Source organism: Cercospora beticola, chromosome 7 (assembly GCF_033473495.1).
Source record: "Cercospora beticola chromosome 7, complete sequence".
Lineage (NCBI taxonomy): Eukaryota > Fungi > Ascomycota > Dothideomycetes > Mycosphaerellales > Mycosphaerellaceae > Cercospora > Cercospora beticola.
Genome location: NC_088941.1, coordinates 1,996,317 through 2,018,756, shown reverse-complemented (window position 1 = coordinate 2,018,756; position 22,440 = coordinate 1,996,317). Strand labels below are relative to the sequence as shown.

At 48.0% G+C, this 22,440-nt stretch overlaps 9 protein-coding genes across 9 annotated transcripts; 4 read left to right on the top strand and 5 right to left on the bottom strand.

The window, feature by feature from the left end:
• Nucleotides 1-5,278: 5,278 nt before the first annotated feature.
• Nucleotides 5,279-7,100, top strand: RHO25_011047 (uncharacterized protein; the record flags this gene model as incomplete). The annotated part of the gene is made up of 6 exons (XM_023602076.2): nucleotides 5,279-5,597; nucleotides 5,657-5,722; nucleotides 5,771-6,363; nucleotides 6,425-6,732; nucleotides 6,793-7,007; nucleotides 7,066-7,100. The coding sequence occupies 6 exons, from the start codon at nucleotides 5,279-5,281 to the stop codon at nucleotides 7,098-7,100; spliced, it is 1,536 nt and encodes a 511-aa protein (XP_023450598.1).
• A 436-nt stretch (nucleotides 7,101-7,536) lies between these two features.
• RHO25_011046 (uncharacterized protein) lies at nucleotides 7,537-8,476 on the top strand (the record flags this gene model as incomplete). Its single annotated transcript, XM_065603354.1, has 2 exons — nucleotides 7,537-8,334; nucleotides 8,396-8,476. 2 exons carry the CDS (start codon nucleotides 7,537-7,539, stop codon nucleotides 8,474-8,476), a joined length of 879 nt encoding a protein of 292 aa, XP_065459426.1.
• Nucleotides 8,477-8,630: 154 nt separating this feature from the next.
• RHO25_011045 (uncharacterized protein) lies at nucleotides 8,631-9,614 on the bottom strand (the record flags this gene model as incomplete). The annotated part of the gene is made up of 1 exon (XM_023602078.1): nucleotides 8,631-9,614. The coding sequence occupies one exon, from the start codon at nucleotides 9,612-9,614 to the stop codon at nucleotides 8,631-8,633; it is 984 nt and encodes a 327-aa protein (XP_023451382.1).
• Nucleotides 9,615-10,062: 448 nt separating this feature from the next.
• On the bottom strand, nucleotides 10,063-11,025 carry RHO25_011044 (uncharacterized protein; the record flags this gene model as incomplete). The annotated part of the gene is made up of 1 exon (XM_065603353.1): nucleotides 10,063-11,025. The coding sequence occupies one exon, from the start codon at nucleotides 11,023-11,025 to the stop codon at nucleotides 10,063-10,065; it is 963 nt and encodes a 320-aa protein (XP_065459425.1).
• A 399-nt stretch (nucleotides 11,026-11,424) lies between these two features.
• On the top strand, nucleotides 11,425-11,977 carry UBC7 (Ubiquitin-conjugating enzyme E2 7; the record flags this gene model as incomplete). Its single annotated transcript, XM_023602079.2, has 2 exons — nucleotides 11,425-11,668; nucleotides 11,724-11,977. 2 exons carry the CDS (start codon nucleotides 11,425-11,427, stop codon nucleotides 11,975-11,977), a joined length of 498 nt encoding a protein of 165 aa, XP_023451596.1.
• Nucleotides 11,978-12,267: 290 nt separating this feature from the next.
• Nucleotides 12,268-14,149, bottom strand: RHO25_011042 (uncharacterized protein; the record flags this gene model as incomplete). The annotated part of the gene is made up of 2 exons (XM_023602080.2): nucleotides 12,268-13,904; nucleotides 13,978-14,149. 2 exons carry the CDS (start codon nucleotides 14,147-14,149, stop codon nucleotides 12,268-12,270), a joined length of 1,809 nt encoding a protein of 602 aa, XP_023451594.1.
• A 382-nt stretch (nucleotides 14,150-14,531) lies between these two features.
• On the bottom strand, nucleotides 14,532-17,504 carry RHO25_011041 (uncharacterized protein; the record flags this gene model as incomplete). The annotated part of the gene is made up of 2 exons (XM_023602081.2): nucleotides 14,532-14,616; nucleotides 14,671-17,504. The coding sequence occupies 2 exons, from the start codon at nucleotides 17,502-17,504 to the stop codon at nucleotides 14,532-14,534; spliced, it is 2,919 nt and encodes a 972-aa protein (XP_023451590.1).
• Nucleotides 17,505-20,023: 2,519 nt separating this feature from the next.
• Nucleotides 20,024-20,691, top strand: RHO25_011040 (uncharacterized protein; the record flags this gene model as incomplete). The annotated part of the gene is made up of 3 exons (XM_023602083.2): nucleotides 20,024-20,168; nucleotides 20,224-20,466; nucleotides 20,537-20,691. The coding sequence occupies 3 exons, from the start codon at nucleotides 20,024-20,026 to the stop codon at nucleotides 20,689-20,691; spliced, it is 543 nt and encodes a 180-aa protein (XP_023451593.1).
• A 349-nt stretch (nucleotides 20,692-21,040) lies between these two features.
• On the bottom strand, nucleotides 21,041-22,408 carry RHO25_011039 (uncharacterized protein; the record flags this gene model as incomplete). The annotated part of the gene is made up of 2 exons (XM_023602084.1): nucleotides 21,041-21,340; nucleotides 21,398-22,408. The coding sequence occupies 2 exons, from the start codon at nucleotides 22,406-22,408 to the stop codon at nucleotides 21,041-21,043; spliced, it is 1,311 nt and encodes a 436-aa protein (XP_023451592.1).
• Nucleotides 22,409-22,440: the final 32 nt, after the last annotated feature.

Here is a 22,440-nt window from a genome sequence, read left to right as displayed (position 1 = left end):
TTTAGGAGTCTATATTTGCAGCAATTGCTCCTTAAGTCTCTATATAGAGATAAGAGATACCTATTCTAAAGTCCTATAAAGAGGCAATTTAGAATCCTAAATAGGGATATATATAGGAGGATGTAGTCCAAAAGGAACTAACTATATTAAGAAGTAATAATACCTAGATAAAGGTTATCCTACCTAAAGGAGCAAACCTTATTATATCTAAGTAGGTATTTAATATAAAGAGATTAATTAGTAGAGCTATTAAGAAGTTTAAGGCAAGACTAGTTATAAGAGGTTTCTCTTAGAAGTTTAGAGTTAATTTCTAGGAGACCTTTATACTAATAGTTAGGTATAATACCTTAAGGGTATTTATAGCTATAGTTTATAAGAAGGATCTAGAACTCTACTAAGTAGATATAAATAATACATTTACTAAGAGTAAACTTTAAGAAGAAATCTTTATAATTCTACTACTAGGAGTTAAGATTCTACCTAATATAGTCCTATAAATCCTAAGAAGCTTATATAGACTAAAGCAAGCAGTAAGAGACTAGAATAAACTCTATATCTTAAAGTTGAAATAGATTAGGTTTATATAATTAGAAGTAGACCTATGCCTTCTTACCTACTAGGAAAGGAATATTCTAATCCTAACCTATATAGATAATATTCTAATTATAGTACTAAAGCTAGAAGATATACTTTAGTTTAAGGAATAGCTAGGCAAAGTATTTAAGATTAAAGATCTTAGAGAACTAGAGAAAATCCTTAGGATAAGGTTAATAAGAGATAGACAAGCTAGAACTTTAAAGCTTAATTAAGAACACTTTATCTAGGAGAACCTTATAAAGCTAGGAATAACTAAGGAGATAGCTAACCTAACTCTCTTACTAATAGACAGTTATAATAGTCTAAAACCAATAGGCTTATATAATAAGAGAGGGAACAAGACAGAGTACTAAAGCTAAACTAGTACCTAGATATAGCCTATAGTTATAACAAGACTAGACATTGCTTTCTCTCTTAGAAGGTTAAGCTTATATATCTTAGACCTAACTAAGAGGTATATATAAGCTCTAAAGAAACTAGCAAGGTACCTAAAGTTATCCTAAGACTTAGGACTAATATTTAGGAGAAATAGAGGAAGCCTAATAGGATATTTAGACTCTAACTATACTATAGACAAAGCAGATAGAGTCTTAGTCCTTAGGAGCATCTTCTTCCTTTATAGAGCCCTAGTTTCTTAGATAAGCAGGAAGCAAAAGTCTATTATAATATTAATAATAGAAGCTAAGTATATAGCTATAAATATATATATAAAGCAATCTTAGTTCCTAGTAGCACTCTTAAGGGAGATAGACTATATAGAGTTAGTAGGAGAATACCTATTCTAACTAACTATAAAAGCATATCCTAATATAGTAAGAGAACTAAGGCTAGTACAAATTATAGGAGACAATTAGGTAGCTTTAACTCTTATTAAGGATGCATATACCTATAAGAGATCTAAACACATTAATATTACATATAACTATATTAGATATCTCTAGTAGCAGAGGAAGGTTATAGTAGAATATGTTCTAACAAAAGAGATAGTTACTAATAGCCTAACTAAACTAAAGAGTAGGCTATAGTTTTAGGAGTTTGTAAGACAACTCTAGCTTATATAGGGAAAGGCAAAAGATTTATACCCTAACTATAGATTAAACTCTAGACCTTAGGATAATTAACAAAAGATACGTACCGTAATATTAGAGATATTGCGGTATATATAAAACTAAGCCTAGGAGTTATACTATAGGAGAAGTGGCTTGCTATACTTAATAAGTAATTAGGATCTAGGAATCTATATATAGTCCAAAAAGGAAAAGCCTAGAGGAGAAACAAAATAGAAAGGGAGTACCCTCTAGGTACGTCTATTTCACGATACTAGGCCTTAGAGTTAAACTAAGATAGATTAGGTATATAGCTCTAACTATATAACTATAGCACCTAATAACTTATTATAATTTAGAGATAGATTTGAATATAGGAATGCAGGCAGAAGACTATCTAGCCTAAGTAGGAGTATTAGAAAGTGCAGTCTAGTTAGATATTCTAAGAGATACTTTAGGGATTAGGATTAGGTAATATAGGTTATATAATACTAGGTTATATAACCTAGCTAATGCCTATCTTAGGAGTGAGATGCAACCTATAACTAACTAATATAATTAACTTAGTTAGTTCCTACTTATTATCTCTACTTCTACTATATTATACCTATCCGACGAGTGCCTACGAGAGTACAATTCGACAACTACTATTATATCGAATTCGCGAGCTATAGCTCTAACTCTACTAACTATACTATCGTTAAGGACTTAGACGACTAACTCGCGTACGTAGTTCCCTCTAATTCTATAGGCCTATTCGTATTTAGAAGGGACACCTACGAGCTAGATATAGAAGACTAGAACGTCCTACCTAAAGTCGAGTATAATAAGGATAGTATTATATATAGTAACGTTAGTAGTTAGAACGAGTCTAATAAAGAGAGTAGTACTAGCGTTCCTACCTACGTACTATATCTAGCTCTATAGCCGGCCGCCGCGGCACTTACCGGCGACGACGCGGTCTTCGATATATATTAGTATAATACTATAGAGTACCCCGACCTCGACTACTAGAAGGCCTTTAACTAGGAGTACTCGAACGCGCTAGTTAATATTCTTAAGATCTTACTATTCGACGCTTAGAGTTTTGTATATATAGATACGCTACCGCCGGCTAGTTTCCGACTAGAAGACGTCTATCTCGGACGATTATACGAGCTAAAGGACGCCGGCTATATCTTATTTAATACTCTCTATAAGCTCTACCTAGTAGTCTTCGATTTAAAGAGCAGTATCCTAGATATACGTAAGCCTTATAGCTATCTATATATTATCTAGGAAGGCAATAGCAAGTGCTATAGTCTAGGATACGGACGCTATATCCTCTATAGCGAGGTAGCTTACAAAAAGGCGCGCTATACGAAGGGCGACAAATACTACCTTCTCGATAGTACGAACTATATATAGTACGAAGCTAACTATACGAGCAATTAGATCGATCCTTCCGACTACGTCGTAAACGAGGATAATATCCGCTAGCTAGTAGAGATTAATATCGTCTCTATTCTAACCTCGGTACTAGAAGTACTTTATAAGGAAGAGTAGACGCCGGCCCTAGTATACTTTCTTAAGATAGTCGCTCTACTATAAGTCGCATTCTGCTCTTATAACTCTCCGAAGAAGAGTCGGAAGCTACTCTATATAGTCGATAAGTTAAAATTTAAGTATACTACGTCCTTATATTTAGACTACCTTTTCCTCTTCTTACGTTCTATCCGCGGCTACTACTAGGCTCTTACTTAGGTATAGAAGAATAACCTAGCGCTCTACTTATACCTATCCTTATACCTAATAGATAATACTACTAATAATAACTCCGACGGCGCTATTAACTCCCTACTAGGCGCTATTAACTCCCTACCGGCCTCGGAGATTAGAGAAGATTCGGAGGACGAGCTCTAACTTCCTATAGTAGCTCTAGCTAAGCCTCTTCGCTATAAGAAGAAGTCCGATAATCTTTAATAGGCTACCTCTAAGACCTAGCTAAAGAAGAGTAAGTCTACTATAACCGAGACGCTAAAGAGCTAGAGGACTACTAGAAAGTCGGTACTCTTAGCCTTCTTACCTAAGCTTAACTCCTCGGCCGCTAAATCCTCTTTAGCTAAGTCTACGATAAAGACCGGCCTAACTTTAGCTAAGTCTACGATAAAGACTAGCCTAATAGATAGTTCCGTAGGTACGCCTATCGAGAAGACTAAGCGCTACTCGAGCTATTTAGTAGAGGCTTAGGAAGAGACCGCCGTAGCTACTCCTACCCGATCTATAAAAAAACGCAAAGCTACCGAAGCCTTAAAGTAGGCCGCTACTAAGAAGGAGCGCCGGTTAGCCTAGAGATATTAAGATATTAAGATAACTAAGGGACGTAAAGAGGGCTCGCGCTTAGAGACCGAGACGCACTCTCGCGTATTTAGTACTAAGGTATACGCTATATCGAGAACGATACTTTTTTAAAATAAAGATAGAGGTAATTATTATAGTATAACTATATAGCCGCTGCTACTATACTAGCTATACTTAGCGGCCGGTACCTTAGCGGCTAGTACCTCCTTTAGATAGTAGTTAGTAGATATATAGAATCTATATATACTTTACTACTTATAGCTTATTCGTCCTAGACGTAGTAAGTATAAATACTCGATTAGTATAAAATACTTAGAAGTAATCTAATTAGACTACCTCTTTATAAATCTTAGTATCTAGTTATTTCTAGGCCTATAACTACTAATCTCGTATATAAAATTAAGAACTATTAATAGAGTTAGAAGTATTCTATAGTAGATATATCTATTAATATATATAATAAAAGATATTTCTTAAAAGTAGTTAAGAATATATTACGATTTAGCTTTATTTACTCTACTACTAGTCTTACTATTCTAGTAGTTACTAAGAGTACTATAGTCTACTTTAAACTTCCTTAAAGCTATAGAAATATTCGGCTTATCTTATTTACTAAGCTAGTCTAGTACCTATAGTATAGTATCTATAATAGTAGTATAATTAATAATTAAATATATTGAGAAACGCTGAAACTATAGGTTTACGCGGGGTTGTGGGTCACGTGGGGCACACTTCTACTAAGTGCCTCAGGCAGGACACCTACCTTCCGCGCCCACGCCCTTGTCTTCCATTCTTCCCAACTTCGTAACTTCGTTCACTTACTCAACACGCGATATACCAAGCGACGCACCATGTCGCCACTTCTATACCGCTTCATGTGGATTCTATGACTTGAGAAGGCCCCAATGAAGCAATTTCTGTACAAATAAGTCGAGAAAGAAACTGCAGCATTTCGCACGCGAAAGCACGACATCGCGCTAAATGGTCATGATGCATGCGATCACCTCGCGACCGCCCAGGAGAGCCAATCATGGCTTGGCTCTTGCTTAACCGCGACCCTTGCAGTAAAGATGATCTGGGCGATGAACCGAACCGATACCCTTCAGAGATGAGCTGGCGACCGCCCGGCTTTCCAGAATAGCAGAATGTTCGACTGCATGGCCATGGAGCCGAGACACGTGCGGCACACGTTGCCGGCAAGGAATACGCTATGCTGCTGGGTCTTCAAAATCTTCTTCTTCTCATTCCTGGACGTGGTGAACAGTTCTGTATCTTCCTCAATTTGAGTTCCCACGATGGCCGACTTGGATGTCTCGAAGGACGGCCTCCCGACAACAGGCGTTCACGCAACGAAGGCTTCCTCGGCAGCTACGTCAGACGTGGACGACAACTATGAAGTCTACAGGCAGCACGAGCAAGAGCCGATAGATCCTGCAGAGTCGAAGCGAGTGCTTCGCAAGATCGATTTGCGCTTGATGCCCATCCTCTGGCTCCTATACCTGCTGCAGTATCTGGACAAGAACGGCATCAATTATGCATCTGCGTATGGTCTACAGAAAGGCACAAATCTACATGGCGACCAGTACAGCTGGCTAGCATCGATTTTCTACTTTGGTACGAAATGATCGTTGCACCTGGTTTTGATAGCGTGACTAACTTGGCCTCACTAATAGGCTACCTCGCTGGACAATGGCCTGGCGGAATACTGATGCAGAAGCTTCCTATTGGCAAGTTTCTTGGTACGTCAGTTCGTCCGCCCCTCTCTCTCAGATGACTAACGTATGCAGCTGGTACCTGCGTGGCATGGGGCATTATCCTCCTGACAACACCGGCAACGACGAGCTTCGCCGGCATTGCAACCAATCGATTTCTGCTAGGTTTGATCGAAAGTCCTGTTAACCCGGGCTTTGTAATCATGGTGGGCATGTGGTATGTTTCGGCCGAGCAGCCCCTTCGACTCGAAGCATATTACTGCACGAATGGAATCGCGACTATGTTTGGTGGACTCATCGGATACGCTGTTGGCCACATCAATGGATCCCTGGACCGATGGATGTACATCTTTCTCATCTTTGGCAGCTGGTCTTTCGCAGCAGGCATCCTTGCCCTAGTTGTGCTACCAGATCTGCCCTCCAAGGCCAAGTTCTTGACGCCACGTGAACGCTACGTTGCTGTAGAGCGTGTCGCAAAGAACCGACAAGGAGTCAAGAACTCGCACTTCTCTCGCTACCAAGCGTTGCAAACGATCCAGGACCCGAAAACTTGGATCCTGTTCATCATGGCGGTTGGTGCGCAAGTTCCGAATTCGGCACTGACGAGCTTTACATCGTTGATCATCAAGTCTTTCGGTTTCGATACGCTTGGCACACAGTACCTGCAGGTGAGAAATTCTGTCAGTCATTGATTATTTGCATGCAATGGCTAACCCGAATTACGCATAGATCCCGGGTGGAGCAGTGCAGTTCCTGTCGCTGCTTGGCGGCGGCTTTCTCTGCTCAAAGTTTCCAAACATCAGATGCCCAACCATGATTGTTGCCAATTTGATCTGTATCCTTGGAGCTGGGATGCTTGTGGGCTTACCAGAAAGCAACAAGTGGGGCCGTCTAGTCGCTATCTGGCTTTGCTACTTCCAAGGACTTGGTTTCTCAATGTCCTTAACCATGATTAGCAGTAACATTGGAGGCTTCACGAAGAAACAATTGACAGGCGCGATCATCTTCACTGGATACTGTGTCGGAAACATCATCGGGTGAGTGTTACAATTTGACGAACGTCCCTGTACTGGCATGCGCTGACCTTCTCTCAACAGACCACAGACATTCAAGGACAACGAGTCTCCAGGCTACCATTCGGCATACATCGCCATGCTTGTCGGATACAGCGTTAAGTTGACGGCTGTGTGTGTGCTCTACTTTTACATGTGGTCTAGCAACCAAAAGAGGGATCGCGACCTGGCCGCTTCAGGTATGACGAAAGAAGACGAGGAGAGGGCTGCAATCGAGAGCGGCATGCAAGATATGACAGGTAAGAGCGCAAAAGGAAGAGTGTCCTGCTCCAGGAAGTTTCGCTAACCGTGTCGCAGAGATCGACAACAAAGGCTTTAGATATGTCTTATAATCGCGAGCAGCAATCTAATCTTTCTCTCTGTTGAAAACGATTTATCAATTGCAGATTGTTCCAGACTGCGGCCAACACGCATTTTCAAGCGCGATCAGCACAATGATGGCCAGAGTCGTTCGCAGATCTTGATGATGTCGAGAAAGTTGCTATGATGTATGACGCAAATTTAAAGTCTCGCAGGATTCCGAGCCCGCACTTTTCGAAGACCGAAGCGTTTCGCCTGCTGCAAAGCGAAGCCGAAGCTCCGACCTCACCATATGTCTGGACATTCGCACATGCGGTGAAGCGAGAGGCCTCGTAGATATGAAGATGGCGAAAGTAGGTCTTGTTTTGAGCTTTAATACTCATAACACACTCTTCTACACATCCGCGACCAACTAATCTTGCTCAACAATCATCCATTCTTGAGATTCAACACAACACATCTAGCACAATGGCAGCCGACAGACGTTCGATCCTCATCACTGGCTGCTCAGAAGGCGGAGTTGGCGCAGCAGTCGCATTCGAATACCAAAAGCGAGGCTACCAAGTCTTCGCCACAGCACGAAACACATCCAAGATCCCTTCAACACTCACATATCTGCCCAATGTCACCACAATAACACTGGACGTCACATCCGAATCATCTATCGCCACTGGCGTCGAGCAAGTCTCCAAATTCACAAACGGCAAACTCGACATCCTCTTCAACAACGCCGGCACATCCCTCACCTGCCCAGTCCTCGACACCGAAATCTCAGATGCTCGGCTACAATACGAACTCCACCTCATCGCACCTCTCGCCACATCAAAAGCTTTCTTCCCTCTCCTCATCAAAGGCACAAACGCCGCAATCCTCAACAATTCCTCCATCGCAGGAGAAACAAACCTCCCATTCCAAGGCGCTTATGGCGCCTCAAAAGCCGCAATCGTCAACCTTGGCGAGACAATGCGATTAGAGCTCCAGCCTCTTGGCGTCAGAGTCATTACTGTCGTGACGGGAATCATCGAGACAAAACTTCACGAAAACGAGAAGTTGACTGAGTTGCCTTCGACTTCATATTATGCTCCTCTGGGTCAGTGGTTGAAGGAGCGGAAAGCTGGAACTAATCGTCCGGCGGGAATGGAAGTGGAAGAGTATGCGAAGTTGATGGTGAATAAAGTGGAGAGTGGAAAGAATGGGAAGATTTTTGTGGGACCACTTACGCCGCTGTTTGTGTATATGAAGTGGTGGATGCCGACCTGGATTTGGGTAAGTCTTTTCAAAAACTCATGGCTCTTTGAGGTCGAATTTGCTAATGTGGATGTGATAGGACGGATTTATGTTGAAGGCTGGACCGGAGAAGCAGAATGAGTTGATCAAGGAGGAGTTTGCGAGGAAGATGAGGTCGTGAAAGTCGATCTACGGCACGATGCTTGGTAGAGAAAGTGTTGAGAACCAGAGACATACTGAGCATAGCGTAGCTCTTTCAATTGTATGATTTGGGTATCTTGCGATGGAAAATCTTACCTTCGCCTCGACTGTGTCGGCCATGTCTTGCTGATCTTTCAAGAGATGATGAGATCCACATGAGTCCCTTTCACGCAGCCCTTGTGAGTCTCGATTTCAGATTCAGTAGCTCTCTCACCCCAGCATGGCCACTCGTGTTCCCATTCCGGCCAGCTTCCAGGCACCACTTTGGCGATCCCCTTCCATGCACGCTGTGCGGGACCGGTAAATGTAATCACGTCTCCCGCACGCAGCAGAACAGCTGCCATTCCACTTCTGTGACCTGTCACGACAGAGGTCTCCATCGCGTACAACGGCTCAGGCTCATCTTTGGGAGGATCGTGAGAATGAATTGATTGTGGAGGCGGTCGGAAATGGGTCCTGGAGTTGGATCCTCCGCTCGCACCAGGTAGTGGACAAAGATCTTCGTCCTGCAAAGCTATGACAAGCACAGCATCGCATCCGAGAGGGACATGTAGTGATGCCTCGTCGTTCAGTGACGGCGAGTCCAAAGCTATCATTTCATCTGGTGTCGAAACCTGCGTGACAGCATTTCTCGATCCCAGATCGAAAATGCTTCCCATCACAGCGGCTACGTCGGTCGGAAGATAACCTTTGCCGCCGCCCAGAAAGTCGTGTTCGGGAGACAGCAGCACCTCATCAATCAGCTTCATGAGCACTTTCTTCTCTTGCAAGAACTTCGGGTAGAGAAGCATCCCAGGAATGTCCCTAACCATGCGCACACCTGTTCCCTGACAGCCATGTGCATGCTTTCTGTTAAGATGACGCCGCTCCGGTGGCAAGTGACACATAACGCAGTAGCCGCCCCTGAAATCAAAAAGCGCTTCTTGTAGTTTGTGGTAGTTCTGCATGAGATTCATGGTCTCCTTGCGAGCTCTTTCCAGGGGATGTCCAGATGGTGGACCTCTTCCAGGAAAGTCTCGCCGGTCCAGTATATAGTGCCTGCGGAGCATGTCCTCAAGCTCAGTGTTTGCGAGGAGCTCACAAAGTTCGGCCGTTCTGTTGATCGGATCTGCAGCCATGCTTGCAGAGTGGTGACGATGCTCGAGGGGAATTACTGGCAAAAACTTCAGTAAGTAGATCCCTTTGCTTTAGAGCGTCAGTCGGATTTGCTGATAAGGGTAGCAAACTGAATGTTGGAAAGACATCCAGATCATGTTGGGCCAAAGAGAATATGTGGTGCGGGTCCGATAGGCGCCCATCAAATGGATCCTGGCACCGGTGAGGCGCTAGCGCTTGCACCTAGAGGGCGCAGCATCACGTATGTGGCACAGCACATAGGCCTTGCTTAAGAAAAGCAGAGTACACCAAAGAACTTCGCATGCTTCTGAAGGCGTAGAAAGCTTCTTCACTTGGCGACGGACATGCTCTAGCCTGACCTTAGCACACGCAGACACGTCAATGTCGAAATTCCGCCGTCCCATTACAAATTGAGCACATAGCACAATGTTTCGAATAAATTTTGACAAACTAAGAGGCTCGCAATAACACATGATGAGTCTCCAGTCGAATGTGGAATGCTTCCGGATCATGCCCAGTAGCTCTGTTGGCAATGTGCGCACGCCCCTTTCCTGAGAAAGGGAAGGTGCCTTCCAGGACTTGAGCAATGCCAATCCACGTGCGAATAGCCTCTTCGCTGAGAGTGAGCGCATCGCCTGATCGTAACAGAATAGCCGCATATCCAGTTCGACGTGCTACTCCTTGGAAAGGACCACCATGCTCCTGAGGATTCGTCAACTTCGAGTTTGTGCGCTCGTAGTAGTTCGCGGGTTGATCAAACACAGGTTCATCATCGCCTCTGGCCGATCCGAGAACCAGTATACAGTCACAGCCGAGTGAAACGAGGAGCTGAGGTCCCCCTTCTCTATTAACAGGCTTCAGATCTGACGGGTAAGCTGCATTGGAGATCTGCAAAGCGCCGCTCTGCTCCCGAAGATCGAACAGTCCAGCAAAGAATGTGGCAACGCTCTTTGGCAATGGCTTCGGCTCACCAATAACCGCATTACCTGACGCAGCAACGGGAGGCAGCGTGCTCAACTTCTCCTCTCCAACAAGTAGCTCATCGACAAGTCTCCGCTCTATCGACTTCTCGACGAACAAGCGTGGATAGACGCTCACTCCGGGCATGCCTTCTATGTTGAAGACGCCGCCTCCCTGGACGCCATGTATGTGCTTCACGCTCTGCGGGCACATTGGGCAAAAGCCGCCTCTGAATTCAAACAGTGCTTCCTGGAATCTGGGCGTCATAGGATAGTTTGAAATGTTTTGCTCCATTGTTTGAGGCGCCAGTCGTAGCATGGATTCTTGGGCCAGCATGGACGAGCGGCATTCTGGCGGCTGAATCGCGTTCGGGTGACCAAAGAGCTGTCCCAGTGGAGTTCTCTTGATCAGTTCATAGAAACCAAGGAGACTTGCAGGTGGCCCTTCTTCCATCTTCGACCGGTCAAGGTAGCCAACTTGAGTGAGTGTCAGTCAGGTTTGTAAGAGCGGAACGCATGTATGTTCCTGTAGCCGAGCATCTTGTGCAGCCCCGCACGCAGCAACTCCAACGTATGCCCTCACAGTCCAATTTCCACTTGCCGGGATCAAAATAGCTTGCATGAGGCACAGTAGTTAGCAGCCGGCGGCAAGAGATGAGCGCGAAGGGAAGACGTGTTGTGGTCGGCGACTGGAAATAGTGCTTCGGATCGGCGAAAGTTTTGTGCCGACACCGACGATCTCGGCTCATGCTTGCCGGTGCTTGCTGTAAGTGACGACTCACGACAGTTGTCCAACGTCTATTAGGGATCAGTTCGCATCTCTCCGCGACATAAAGATCGAATATAACTCGCCATGAACTCCGTGGCTTCCAAACGACTCTTTCAGGAGTACAAAGCTCTCACCGTAGACCCGCCCGAAGGCATCACCGCTGGACCCGTCAACGAAGATGATCTCTTCGTCTGGGAAGCAATAATCCAAGGCCCGGAAGGGACACCTTTCGAAGGCGGTGTCTTTCCAGCAGAGCTCAAGTTCCCCAAGGACTACCCTCTTATGCCGCCGACCATGAAATTCACTTGCGATCTATGGCATCCAAATGGTACTTTACAAGCCCTCGACTCGTAGGTGGGGTGCTTGCTGACACTCGCCAATAGTCTACCCCAACGGCGTAGTCTGTATCTCTATCCTGCACCCTCCTGGTGACGACCCGAACCACTACGAATCCGCCTCAGAACGATGGAGTCCCATACAAAGCGTAGAGAAGATCTTGATATCTGTCATGAGCATGATTGCGGAGCCAAATGACGAGTCACCAGCGAATATTGATGCGGCGAAGATGTGGCGAGAGCGGAGACCGGAGTTCGAAGAAAGGGTCAGGCGAGACGTGAGAAGGAGTTTAGGTTTGTGATACGAGTGTCGGAATACCACAAGAGACGTTATGTACATGTTTGAGCGAGGCGCATGGGACTGGAAAGAAAGCATGGAATATGCTATGATAAATGAGATATGAATGCATAGCTCAAGGCATGGGAGCTCGAAATTGGCAATACCTGCGGGATGACAAATGGGGATCTGCAGGACAACTTGCATACGGCGCTGCATCGTGAAAGGACATTGATTTCCTCTCATGCTCCTGACAGTAATGGGTGGCTCAAAGACCTTTACGACACCATCGACACTGGTACGCGAAGCGCTGCCTCATCTCGCCACGTCTTCTGCTTCGTCGCGCCTCAACAGCCCAGTTCCGACATCATATTCTTCAACACGATCATATTCTTCCATCCTGATTGGTTCAATCCCGCTATATCCGGCATGCTGCGACAGAGCGATCGCATCCTCCCTCCCTTTTCTCATGTCGACCATATAGACTAGCGGGATCGGAAGGGCAATCAGTACAGCTAGAAAGATGAAAGCCGGCCGGATCGATCCAGCATTATCGATCAGCACGCCGACAATCGCAGGTCCGACAGCTGAGCTTCCCTTATCTGTGATCGCGTAGAGGGCATAGAAAGCAGCCTCTGATCCAGGCGGAATGATCTCTCCATAGAAGGCTCGGCAGTACGATGACAGTCCACCCATCACAAAGCCGTGGATGAATCCGAGAGGGTATATCTCCCAAATTTGTTGCAATCCCAAAAAGCCTAGAGACTTGATGAAGGGCACGAACCCAAGCATACCATAGAACGGGATGATTTCCATCAGCAGCATGCAAGCGATGATTGTTTGTTTAGTCTCCAGGCCGTATCGTTTCGAGATTTTAGGCCACGCGAAAGCTCCAGCAAGGCCCGAGCCAATCGAAGTGATGGACAACAGAGCAATCGGAATCGTGTCCATGTGGAGTTCTGTGCGCGCAAACAAGATCGCTGTGCCACTGACAGTGGCGATGGCATCTGACAACAAGAACCACGCGATCAGAAATACCCAGGTCTGACGGAGCTTGGCAGCAGTTCTCACTGTCGTCCAAACAGATTTCCAAGCAAAGGTCATGTGCTGTATGGCGACCGGCAGTTTCGATTTCCAAGGCTCAATTGCTCGCAAAGGAGGACCTGGTCGATTTCGGAGCCAAGTCGCACCAGGGAGTGTGAGAGTGAACCAGCAAATACCTCCGAATAGCAGTACGAACCGGAGTGGTGTGGATTCAGCAACGAAGTGGGCTTTCTTCAGCAACACTAGCAGACCTATACTCAACACTTGTGTCGAGACAGCAGCAGCATAGCCCAATCCCACGCCTCTTGATGAAATTTGCGTCGACAGCTTCAATGCAGGCGAGGTCGAACTCTTGGTTTCCAGATAGACTCCGGTATCCTCGCGAGGCTTCGCTCTCACTTGTGGATGATTCGCAGCCAGCAGCGGCAGGTACGAGTTCAGCAGAACAAATGTCGAACCCAGACAGACGACACCTACGATCGTCAATAGCGATCCAATAAGGTAAATCCCAGGCGAGACCAAAATCATGGCCATCGTCGCTCCAGAGCCCACAAATGCGAATGTAAGCAAGAGTCGTTTCCTGTAGGTTCCATAATCGGCCACAGGACTGAAAGAGATCAACACAAGAGCCTGCGTGAAGACCGCAAGCGAGAAGGTATACATCGCGAAAGAAGGCGTAGCGATGTCTCGTCCAAAGGGTCGAACAACGCATTGAGATTTTGCATCATCTGCGTCTCGGCGCAGGGAGGAAGAGGCTGTTTCGAAGACAGTCCGCACTGCAAGACTCGCCAACCTCGTGACCGGTGCAGCATCTTGCTGTTGCTGTGGTACACAAGGTGTCTTTCCGTCATCTCTCAATACGCCAGCTTCTCTGGCAAGTTGTTCCAATAAAATAGGAGAAAAGGAACCTATACTCATTCACGACTAAGCAATTAAGTCCACCAAGAGAGCTTGAGCTTGCATAAGTTGAGGCAGACTTACCAACACCACAAACCGCGAAAATCTCCGCCGCCAATCCACAGGAATACCACCCTCTCAATTCCTTCTCAGAAGTCGGAGACACATCTTCCGCCTCGTACCGTGGAGCACGCGTCGCAGAGCCGCCATGGAGCTCTGCATCCTCATCGTCATCGTAATTGTCGTCTAAAGTCATGATCAAATAGCAGCATAACAATGAAAGAACGTAAGTCAAACAAGATCCCAAGACATATCCAAGGCGTAGAGTAAGTAGCAGAAATGCGCAAGTTTGGTTGGTGTTGTGCCTTGCAGCAGGATGTGAGACGGATGAGATCGGATCTTGCAGTGTGACGTAAGCTTGCTTTGATTTGTCGACAATCAATATTCAATGGCGGGTAAGTAAATGTTCTGCCTCTGCCACGTCTTTACGTTTCAGCTTTTCGCAGAACAAGATGAGAGTCCCAGGATGTGCTATCAACACGAAAGCTCCTAGTGTCTGTACATCGTGGCAGGACTTGTATTTTGGGGTATCATAGAGGACTAAATCGTAGCGACCGATAGCAGGTTTTCGGCCCCGGTCATATCGCCCAGTCTTTGGGATCATCTGCAGCAGTTATGAATGGCTCGTCGACCTGCTTGACAGCCAGATCGCTGCATAAGATACTGCGAGTAGTGTTAGCACAAGCGGCCTACATATCTGCGTCCAGGGTCACTTACCAGCTTCCCGCAACAAGCCCGTCCAACTCTCTTACCATTCCCTCTCTCCTCTTACCCAACGCAACACCTCTTCCGATCTCCTTCTGCAGTTCTCTGATCCTCTTACCTCTCCCCATACCAGCCATCTTCATGACTTTCTCGCCGAGACAGTCCGCATGGAACGCATGCTGGCAAGGAAAAACGAAGAATTGTCGCATGAGCAGCGGAAGCCGACACTCCCAGCACCTTTCGCCGGGCTCGACTATCGCGTATCTCTGATCAAGTGCTGCGATATCCTGTTTGATATTTTGTGCCGTACTCGCTGACTCGTCCATTTCCTGCTTGAGAGCATCGATGGTGCGAGAATACTCTTCCAGAGCAGCGCAAATCTCCTCTTTGAAGTCGTCAATGATGACGAAATCTGGAAAGAATGGAATGAGATCCTCGATACGCAGGAGCTCGCAACGCTTCAAGAATTCGATCGCAGATTTGATGCTTTTTGTCTGTCCTATGACTTTCTTTGCAACTCGCAACCATAACTTCTTCCGTAGCGCGGCATCATTGTCAGGACGATCGGCAACATCAGCTGCAAGCTCGACTTGGTCATGTTTGAGTGCAAGATCCACGGCGGATGCGTACTGCCGCATAGTCGTGTACACGTGTACCGCTGACCGCACACGTTTGTGAGTAATACATAGTCGCAGAGCGAAGTCGGCATCGTAGAACTGGTCGTTATTCTGTGATTGTGCTTGAAGGTATTGAAGTAATGCGGTCTCATCTTGTGTAGGATGCGCCGCATAAATCGATATTAGCGTATTGTGAACAGCTGGTTCCGTGGAGTGCGTGTGGTTGATGCAGAACTGCAAGTAACGTACTGCTTGATTCTGATTGAGTGACACATTGCCACCGTGCACTTTGTTGTAGTTGAGCAGAGCGGGAATGATTTTCTTCGTGTCCAGGGCCGTTTGGCGCATGAGTACTTGGATTAAGTCGCTAGCGACGTGCGACATAAGCACAGTGCTATAGCGATAAAACATGTCCGGGTCCGTTTGCTTGGTCAGAACAGTCATCGCTTCGTGCCACCGCTCTCTGTTCACCCAGTACGACAGGACATAGTTGTAGTCCTCTACCACATTTGCGAAAAAGAGTAATTCCTCTTCTCGGCCATGTGCACTGATGATCTCATAGGTGGTCTTGCGATCAAGGTCCGCCTTGTACTTCGATACGAAGTCCTGGAACTCCTTGCGAACAGCAGGTAATTGTCTTTCTGTGTCGCTCGCTGTGGTACCACTTGCCGTGAGATCGGCCTTGGTGGAAATTGCATCGTCTAGCTGGTTGAGCTTGGTCATGAACAGCTCCACCATCCAACTAGCCAGCATGGTACGCTGCATAGTATTGCTTCGCTTAAGCGAGCCAAGTTTGACCAGCAGGTACTTGCGCAGAGCATCGTGCTCGCCTTTGTCGATGAAACTGAGTGCGACGTCTTCGAATGCCTTTGTGCTCTTTCCAAGGATGGTGGCAGCCTCCGCAAATTTGCCTTGTGAAATGAGGTGATCGCCGGTCATCGTGGCGACAACGTCCTTCTGTTCTGGTGTTTTGGCATATCGCTGTGCTGTCTCGTACTGTCCTTGTTGCAGCATGATCTTCCAGACATCGCGTGATTCATCATTCACCACGATCTCGAATATCTCTTGAGGCGTAAAGAGCCAGTAAGTGTTCTTTTGATGATCGGCGAACAAGCCTAGGCTGTTCTGTCCAGTCTCCAGGATTTGCTGGTTATACACGATCGATTCGTCTAAACGATTGATGCCAGTCAGTCGTCCTTCAACTAGTGCGATCATATGGAATTGAGTGAGAATCATAGAAGCGATGTTGGGTTGCGTGGCTCGGTTACGCCCACTTGCTGCTTGCACGGGTGGTAGCTTGGATTGAGGGAACATCTTCGACTCGCGAAAGACTTGCTTGCCAAGCGTGACGAGGTCAGGCACTTCCGTAATGAGATTGCCATGATAAATTCCTTGTGAATTCAGCCAAGCATATGCCCGCTCCGCGTCATGCCCTTCAAAGCTGGCGTGAAGGCCATCTGGAGAGTCGGGGGAGGTGGCCAGGCAAGAAGGTGCTTGCCCTCCTGCATGTCCAATCGCATGTTCGTTCGGCGTCTCGCTCTCGAACAGCTTTGCATATATGGAGCCACCCGACTCATAACCACGTCCTCCGGTTCTGCCTACAAAGTGCTGCAGCTTGTGTTGTGTCGCTACCAGCACTCTCCGCGTTTCCGGCTTTTGCACCACCACATCTGCGTATAGGCCCACCACAGCTCCATCTTGGGGATTGTAGACATTGCGAAGATACTTCTCCGAGCTCCTGTAGAATTCGGTACTGGGCTCGATGTATGTCTCGTAGATGTTCCCGTCTGTCGTGCCCAGCAGGATCTCTCTCGTAGACGACGTCGGCAGAGACGAGTTCCAGGCCACGCTTTCAATCTGCACGCCTTTGAGCTTGTTTAGTGGCTTCGGTTGCCGTGACTGCACATGTAGGTAGTAGTTCTCCCCAAGCGTAGTGGAGATGAGCAGATGCGACGCAGATGGATCGATGAACAGCTTTCGAATGACACCGATTTCAGCTGGACGTTTCGGCAAGTCGATGTCGTCGATATCGGCGGCGTTGTCCAGGTCGAATCGCAGTAGTCGTCCTGTAGACAAGGCGAGCACGAGCACGTTGTTGGCGACTTGGGCGGCCACGAAATCGGCGGAGATGTCGAACTTCATCTGCACGCGCTGCACCTCGAAGATGGGCAGCGCATCGTCTTGCGTGCCGCCAGCAGCAGCATAGCCGCTCGTCGGATCCAAAGCCATGTGTTATCGGGTCATCGTAATCTGTAGGCAGCAAAGTTGACCTCCCAAGAGCTGCTTGTAATGATCTGACGTTGCTGGCGCCGGGCTTCGAGCTTGGGGCGTCGCGTCTCACCTGTTCGCAACATCACTCCTCACAACACTTTTCAACAGAGCCGCCTCGAATCATGACCTGGACCAGGGAGCCTGCTCTAGACATACGAAGCTTCAGCAATGATAGTTGTCACGCGAATTCGGCTTCGACGATAACTCGTCTGGGTGCTCGAGACGCGGTTGGGCAAACCTCCTGAAACTACACAACTACACGGTAATTGCATATCGAAGGCGACAAAGATTTCACACGCCCGAATATCAGCTGTGCCTTTTCTTCACACTACATTACGCCATTCCTAATGATTCCGGCGGCTATCGGCCAGATTTGGCTTACGAGTATACATGACCCGAAATGGCCAAGGTGGTGGTAAACGCACTGGCTCTTCGCCTTTCCCATTCTCCGCTTCGTTACCAGCATCTACCATCTCAAATTCAGACTGGATCGAACTCTCAGCACGTTCGGCAGATTGAGCACGCTGAGCACGCTCATGCGAAGCAACGAGTTTCTCCAACCTCTCTACCTGGCGCTTCAGATTCCGGTACTCCACTCCTTCGTCCACTGCCTGCCGGCTGCTCGATGCGATCGCGGACGATGAGCTTGGTGCAGCAGGTTGGGCAGCTTGCGGTTCTAGGGGTTCTTGAGAATGCGACTGTGAACTTGAGGCGAATGACGAGCGTAGAATTGCCAACATGTCGCTGTTGCACTTCTCAATAGCGGTCACTCGTTGCTCAAGCTCGGCAAGCCGTGCCTGGCGCTGTTGGTTTGCCATGTCCCTCCGAAAATGATCGCGAGTGAATGTTCTTAGGGGACTCTTCTATGTGTGCGGAAGAGACACTTCGGACAAATCTGGACTGTCCCGGCTTCTCAAGGAGCAGAGCATGTTAACATATACTGCTGCTGACTTGTTTGCCAGATGTTCCGCAGATTAACCATCTGTTTCCACAATGTGAGCACAATCTCTCCATCGCGATAGTGTTGCGGTACCGCCATCGATCATTTGACACCGCACGATCTACGATGGTGATTCTATTGTTCAGCAGCGAACGACCTCAAAGATGGGTATGGAGTGGCCCCTCACGCCTGAGGCACCTTCCTGGGAGAGAACATCTCCTGAGGGCGTGCGAAATATCCAGGACTTAACTGCATGCAATGCCTATCCGGATCCTGACAGCTGCATGATTCAATGATCACTGATTGTTCGGCCTCTCCGACTACCGTGCAGCAAGCAATCGTGCCTCCAAGGTTGAACGACCCCAGGTCACTCCGAAGAATCCTGATGAGAAGGTCTTGCCGATGGTTTCGTCCCAAGCATGCAGGTGTCGAAATGGGTCGGCCGTCGGCGAATGACGGAGTGTCTTCCGAATGCCGCTGAGTTCGCGCCACAGACGCCACGTCATAAAGCGGTATGTGGTCACACGAGCACCTGCCCAATCCGCACGGATGCACGGCCGCGGATCGAAGTATTCACTTCACGGCTTCGTCACTGCTCTTGACAATGCATATCGGGGCGAGAAATCTCTTCATGTTCAGTCATCAAAAGCTTACGTTCCTCTCATATCTACAGGCAGACGGCTCGAGCTCTCCACGGGTCAAATTCGTGACGACCAAAAGCTCCATCGGCTCCAAGCCGTTTCCACAATGTTGCAGTTGCCTGGAAACTTCTTCTGTGATTATCCTCGACACGCGATCGCCAAGTACAAGACATCTTGGCTTTGCTTGTCAGTCTGCCGAACACGCGGAGTACCTCTGCACTTCTCCAGCATTGGTAACGCTTAGCGAAGCTTGGGGCACTTTCAGCCGGCTTGTTCCAATGTGATTGACGATCTCAGCGGCTCAAGCAGCCAACCGCATGAGTCTGTACACTTTCTGCTCCATACTGACGTTACATTCCATGAACAGACTGAAACGCACGGCGCAGCTAGCCTACAGATCCCGACAGCTGCAGAGATTTATCCGTGCATCTCAGCCACCGGATGTCTCCAATGGGATACCTATGCAACAAGGTTGATCAACATATCAAGATTCTCGCATCCTTGGGCACTCGCGGCCGCGTGGCGCAGACAACAGGAACAGAGCGATTCGTGGCGCCAAGTGCCCTGGAGCTATGTCTTCCGATCTGAACAAGGCAGTCAATGTACGCTAAGAGTAAGTTTCGTGTTTGGCCGCACTCTACTGGTGACAAACTGCATGTGTGCTTCTGCGACCTCAAGATCACTTTACTGAGGGCCCCATCTTCTGACATCATGGAGCAGGTCAATAACGTTTTAGTGAGGGACTGTGCAACGTTGTATCGGACCTGAAGTATGCGGTTGCCTGCCGCTTTATGATATATAAGTCCTCCGACGAGCGGCACAAGATTAGAACATCTCAATCTATCAAATTCTCACCCTTCTTTGACAAAAAAGGCAGCAAACACTCAACAACAATCATGCATACTTCACGCATCTTTCTTGCTGTGGCCTTAGCCGCACTCGCAGGAGCACAAGACATTGACTCGAACGACATTCCAAACGCTTGCCAAAGCACTTGCAATGCGCTTGTCAGCTCGACTCAGCAATGTGACAACTCTACCAGTAAGCGGACCGCAAGGATTCCAATATCGCCGACGTATTGACTCGGGAACTTTAGGTGGAGACGACGCCTACCTGCAGTGCGTCTGTGGCGCGCAGAACGCAGCCTCAGTCATCCCAGACTGCGCGAACTGCATCAAGAACAACGGCGGAGATGCCGACAATGATGCATTCGATCTGGCCCGCAAGTGCCAATTCTCCACGACCTCTTCGGGCACACAGAGTATGACTTCCACCTCGACCAGCGGACAGTCGGGAGCATCTAGCACCGCTAACACAGACTCCAGTATGAGCACTACCGGTAAGAAGACTCCGTGCCGAGTGTGAAGCACAACAATGCCCGCATGACTAACGCGTTCCATTGTGTACAGGTTCGGCAGGCTCGACGACTGCTGGCAGCAGCATGAGTGCTACAGGTGGCGCGGAGTCCACGCCATCAAGCACCGCCCCTGCTGATAATGCGGGCAGCAAGGCCATGAGTGGTATGGGCGCTGCTATTGCTCTGCCGCTGCTCGCAATTTTGTGATCAAGCAGGATTCAGTATGTAGCAGTCACCATGTCTGCACCCGCTCTCTTGGGTAAAGACCTGACGAAACGCGCCTCCAAATAGACCAGCACGAGAAGTCATCGAATATCGAGCGTCAATGAAGTCCCTATTGCGTTCTCCCCGACCTTCCGGTGAAAGTGAGCATGGAATACTAACTATATAGATGGAAACCTGACGCTAATGAACTGATACCGACATATGTGAGCCTCCTTCCCCCGCCGCTGCTCTTCCTTGATCTGGCGCGTGCAACTGAGATGGGACTTTCCCGCCGGCGTCACAGCCATGACTGCCTGTGATTGACTCGTCTACAAGGTAATCACCAGCACATCTACTCCTCATCCTCGTCAAAGCTGTCTCCAGAGTATCGAAGATCCGACCAAGGCATGCTGTGTGCAGATCCTTCGTCGAGGCCAGCATCCCTCATTCCAGAGTCGTGGAAGCAGTCCTCAGTATCGCTCTCCATGGTCTGACCGTCGTCGTACTCGCAGCTACTGGCTTGGTCGGTGTACTCTTCAGCCGGCCCACAGGATTCAGCGCGATTGGTCTGGTAAGTCAAGTCTTCATCGTAGTAACTTGCATCCACTTCCTGCTCGTCGAAGTCCTGATCAGCGTAATCGTGGTCCTCGTACTGGTCAACTTAAGCATCTCCAGGGCCGTAATCATCAGTGAACTCATCCTGGCTAACAAATAAAGCAGGATCTGGATCTTCTTCCTCATCAGACTGGTAGTCGTCTCTCTCCCGCTCTTCGAGGCTCGGGACAGTTCTCACAACTACTTCTCCCTGAGTGCCAGAGGCCATCCGAGCCTCAAAAACGCGGAACCAGTACGTGTTCGTCACTGGACGGCCCATTCTGATAGCACTTGCTGCTGCACGTGCAAGGTCCTCTGCTTGCCGAGACTCTACACTGAGGGTAGAGTAGGTGTCCAAGTCAAGGTATCCTTCGACCAAGGCCGTGAAAAGTCCTTGCTCTCGGAGACGGTGCACGAAGCTCTCAGGGTATGTGTCGAAACAGCGCCACAAAGCGCGCTGATTGGCGACATCATATTCTCTGAGAACGGCCTCGACTTCGTCAACTTCTTCGCCCTCCACGTCGTTGACTTGCTCAAGAGACTCTCTTGCTGAAGGTGATCTCGTGTCCCTTGGATCTTGATTGTTCGAAGCACGATTTCTTTGCCCAGGCAAAGGCTCATCGGGCCAATAGGAGCGCCAAAGCCTCACCAAGAACTTCTTGTATGCCCAGAGCATCTTCTTCTTGCTGGTCCAGCCCAAGCCCCGAAGCACGCGCTCCCAATGGTTCAGTGGCAGGCGCAGATCGTTGTAGACAGCAACTTCTGTATCCATGTGCCAATCAACACGCTTGGCTGGCGTCAGTCCGGTAGAGAGAGGTCCGTCTGAGTAGTGAATTTTTGGTCGATAGTACACCTCATCAGAGCGTCCGCTGGTTTTGACGATGTCGAGGTAAATTCTGAAGCCATCGTGCAGAGTACCGATCCAGACGCATGGACGAGTGCCACTGCTGGTGAAGCCTCGCACTCTGACATCTTCGTCGCGCATGGATTGGAAAAGTCGATTGTAATACGCGCGCTCATCTCCTTTGATGAGGCGGCATAAGAGACGCTCTTCTGATGTCTGAGGCGCGAACGGTATGTCGTCGATTGGCACAATAGCCGCGAGATCAGTGGCGATGTCGGGCATTGTGCAACGACTGTTGTCGGTGGAAGCGGATG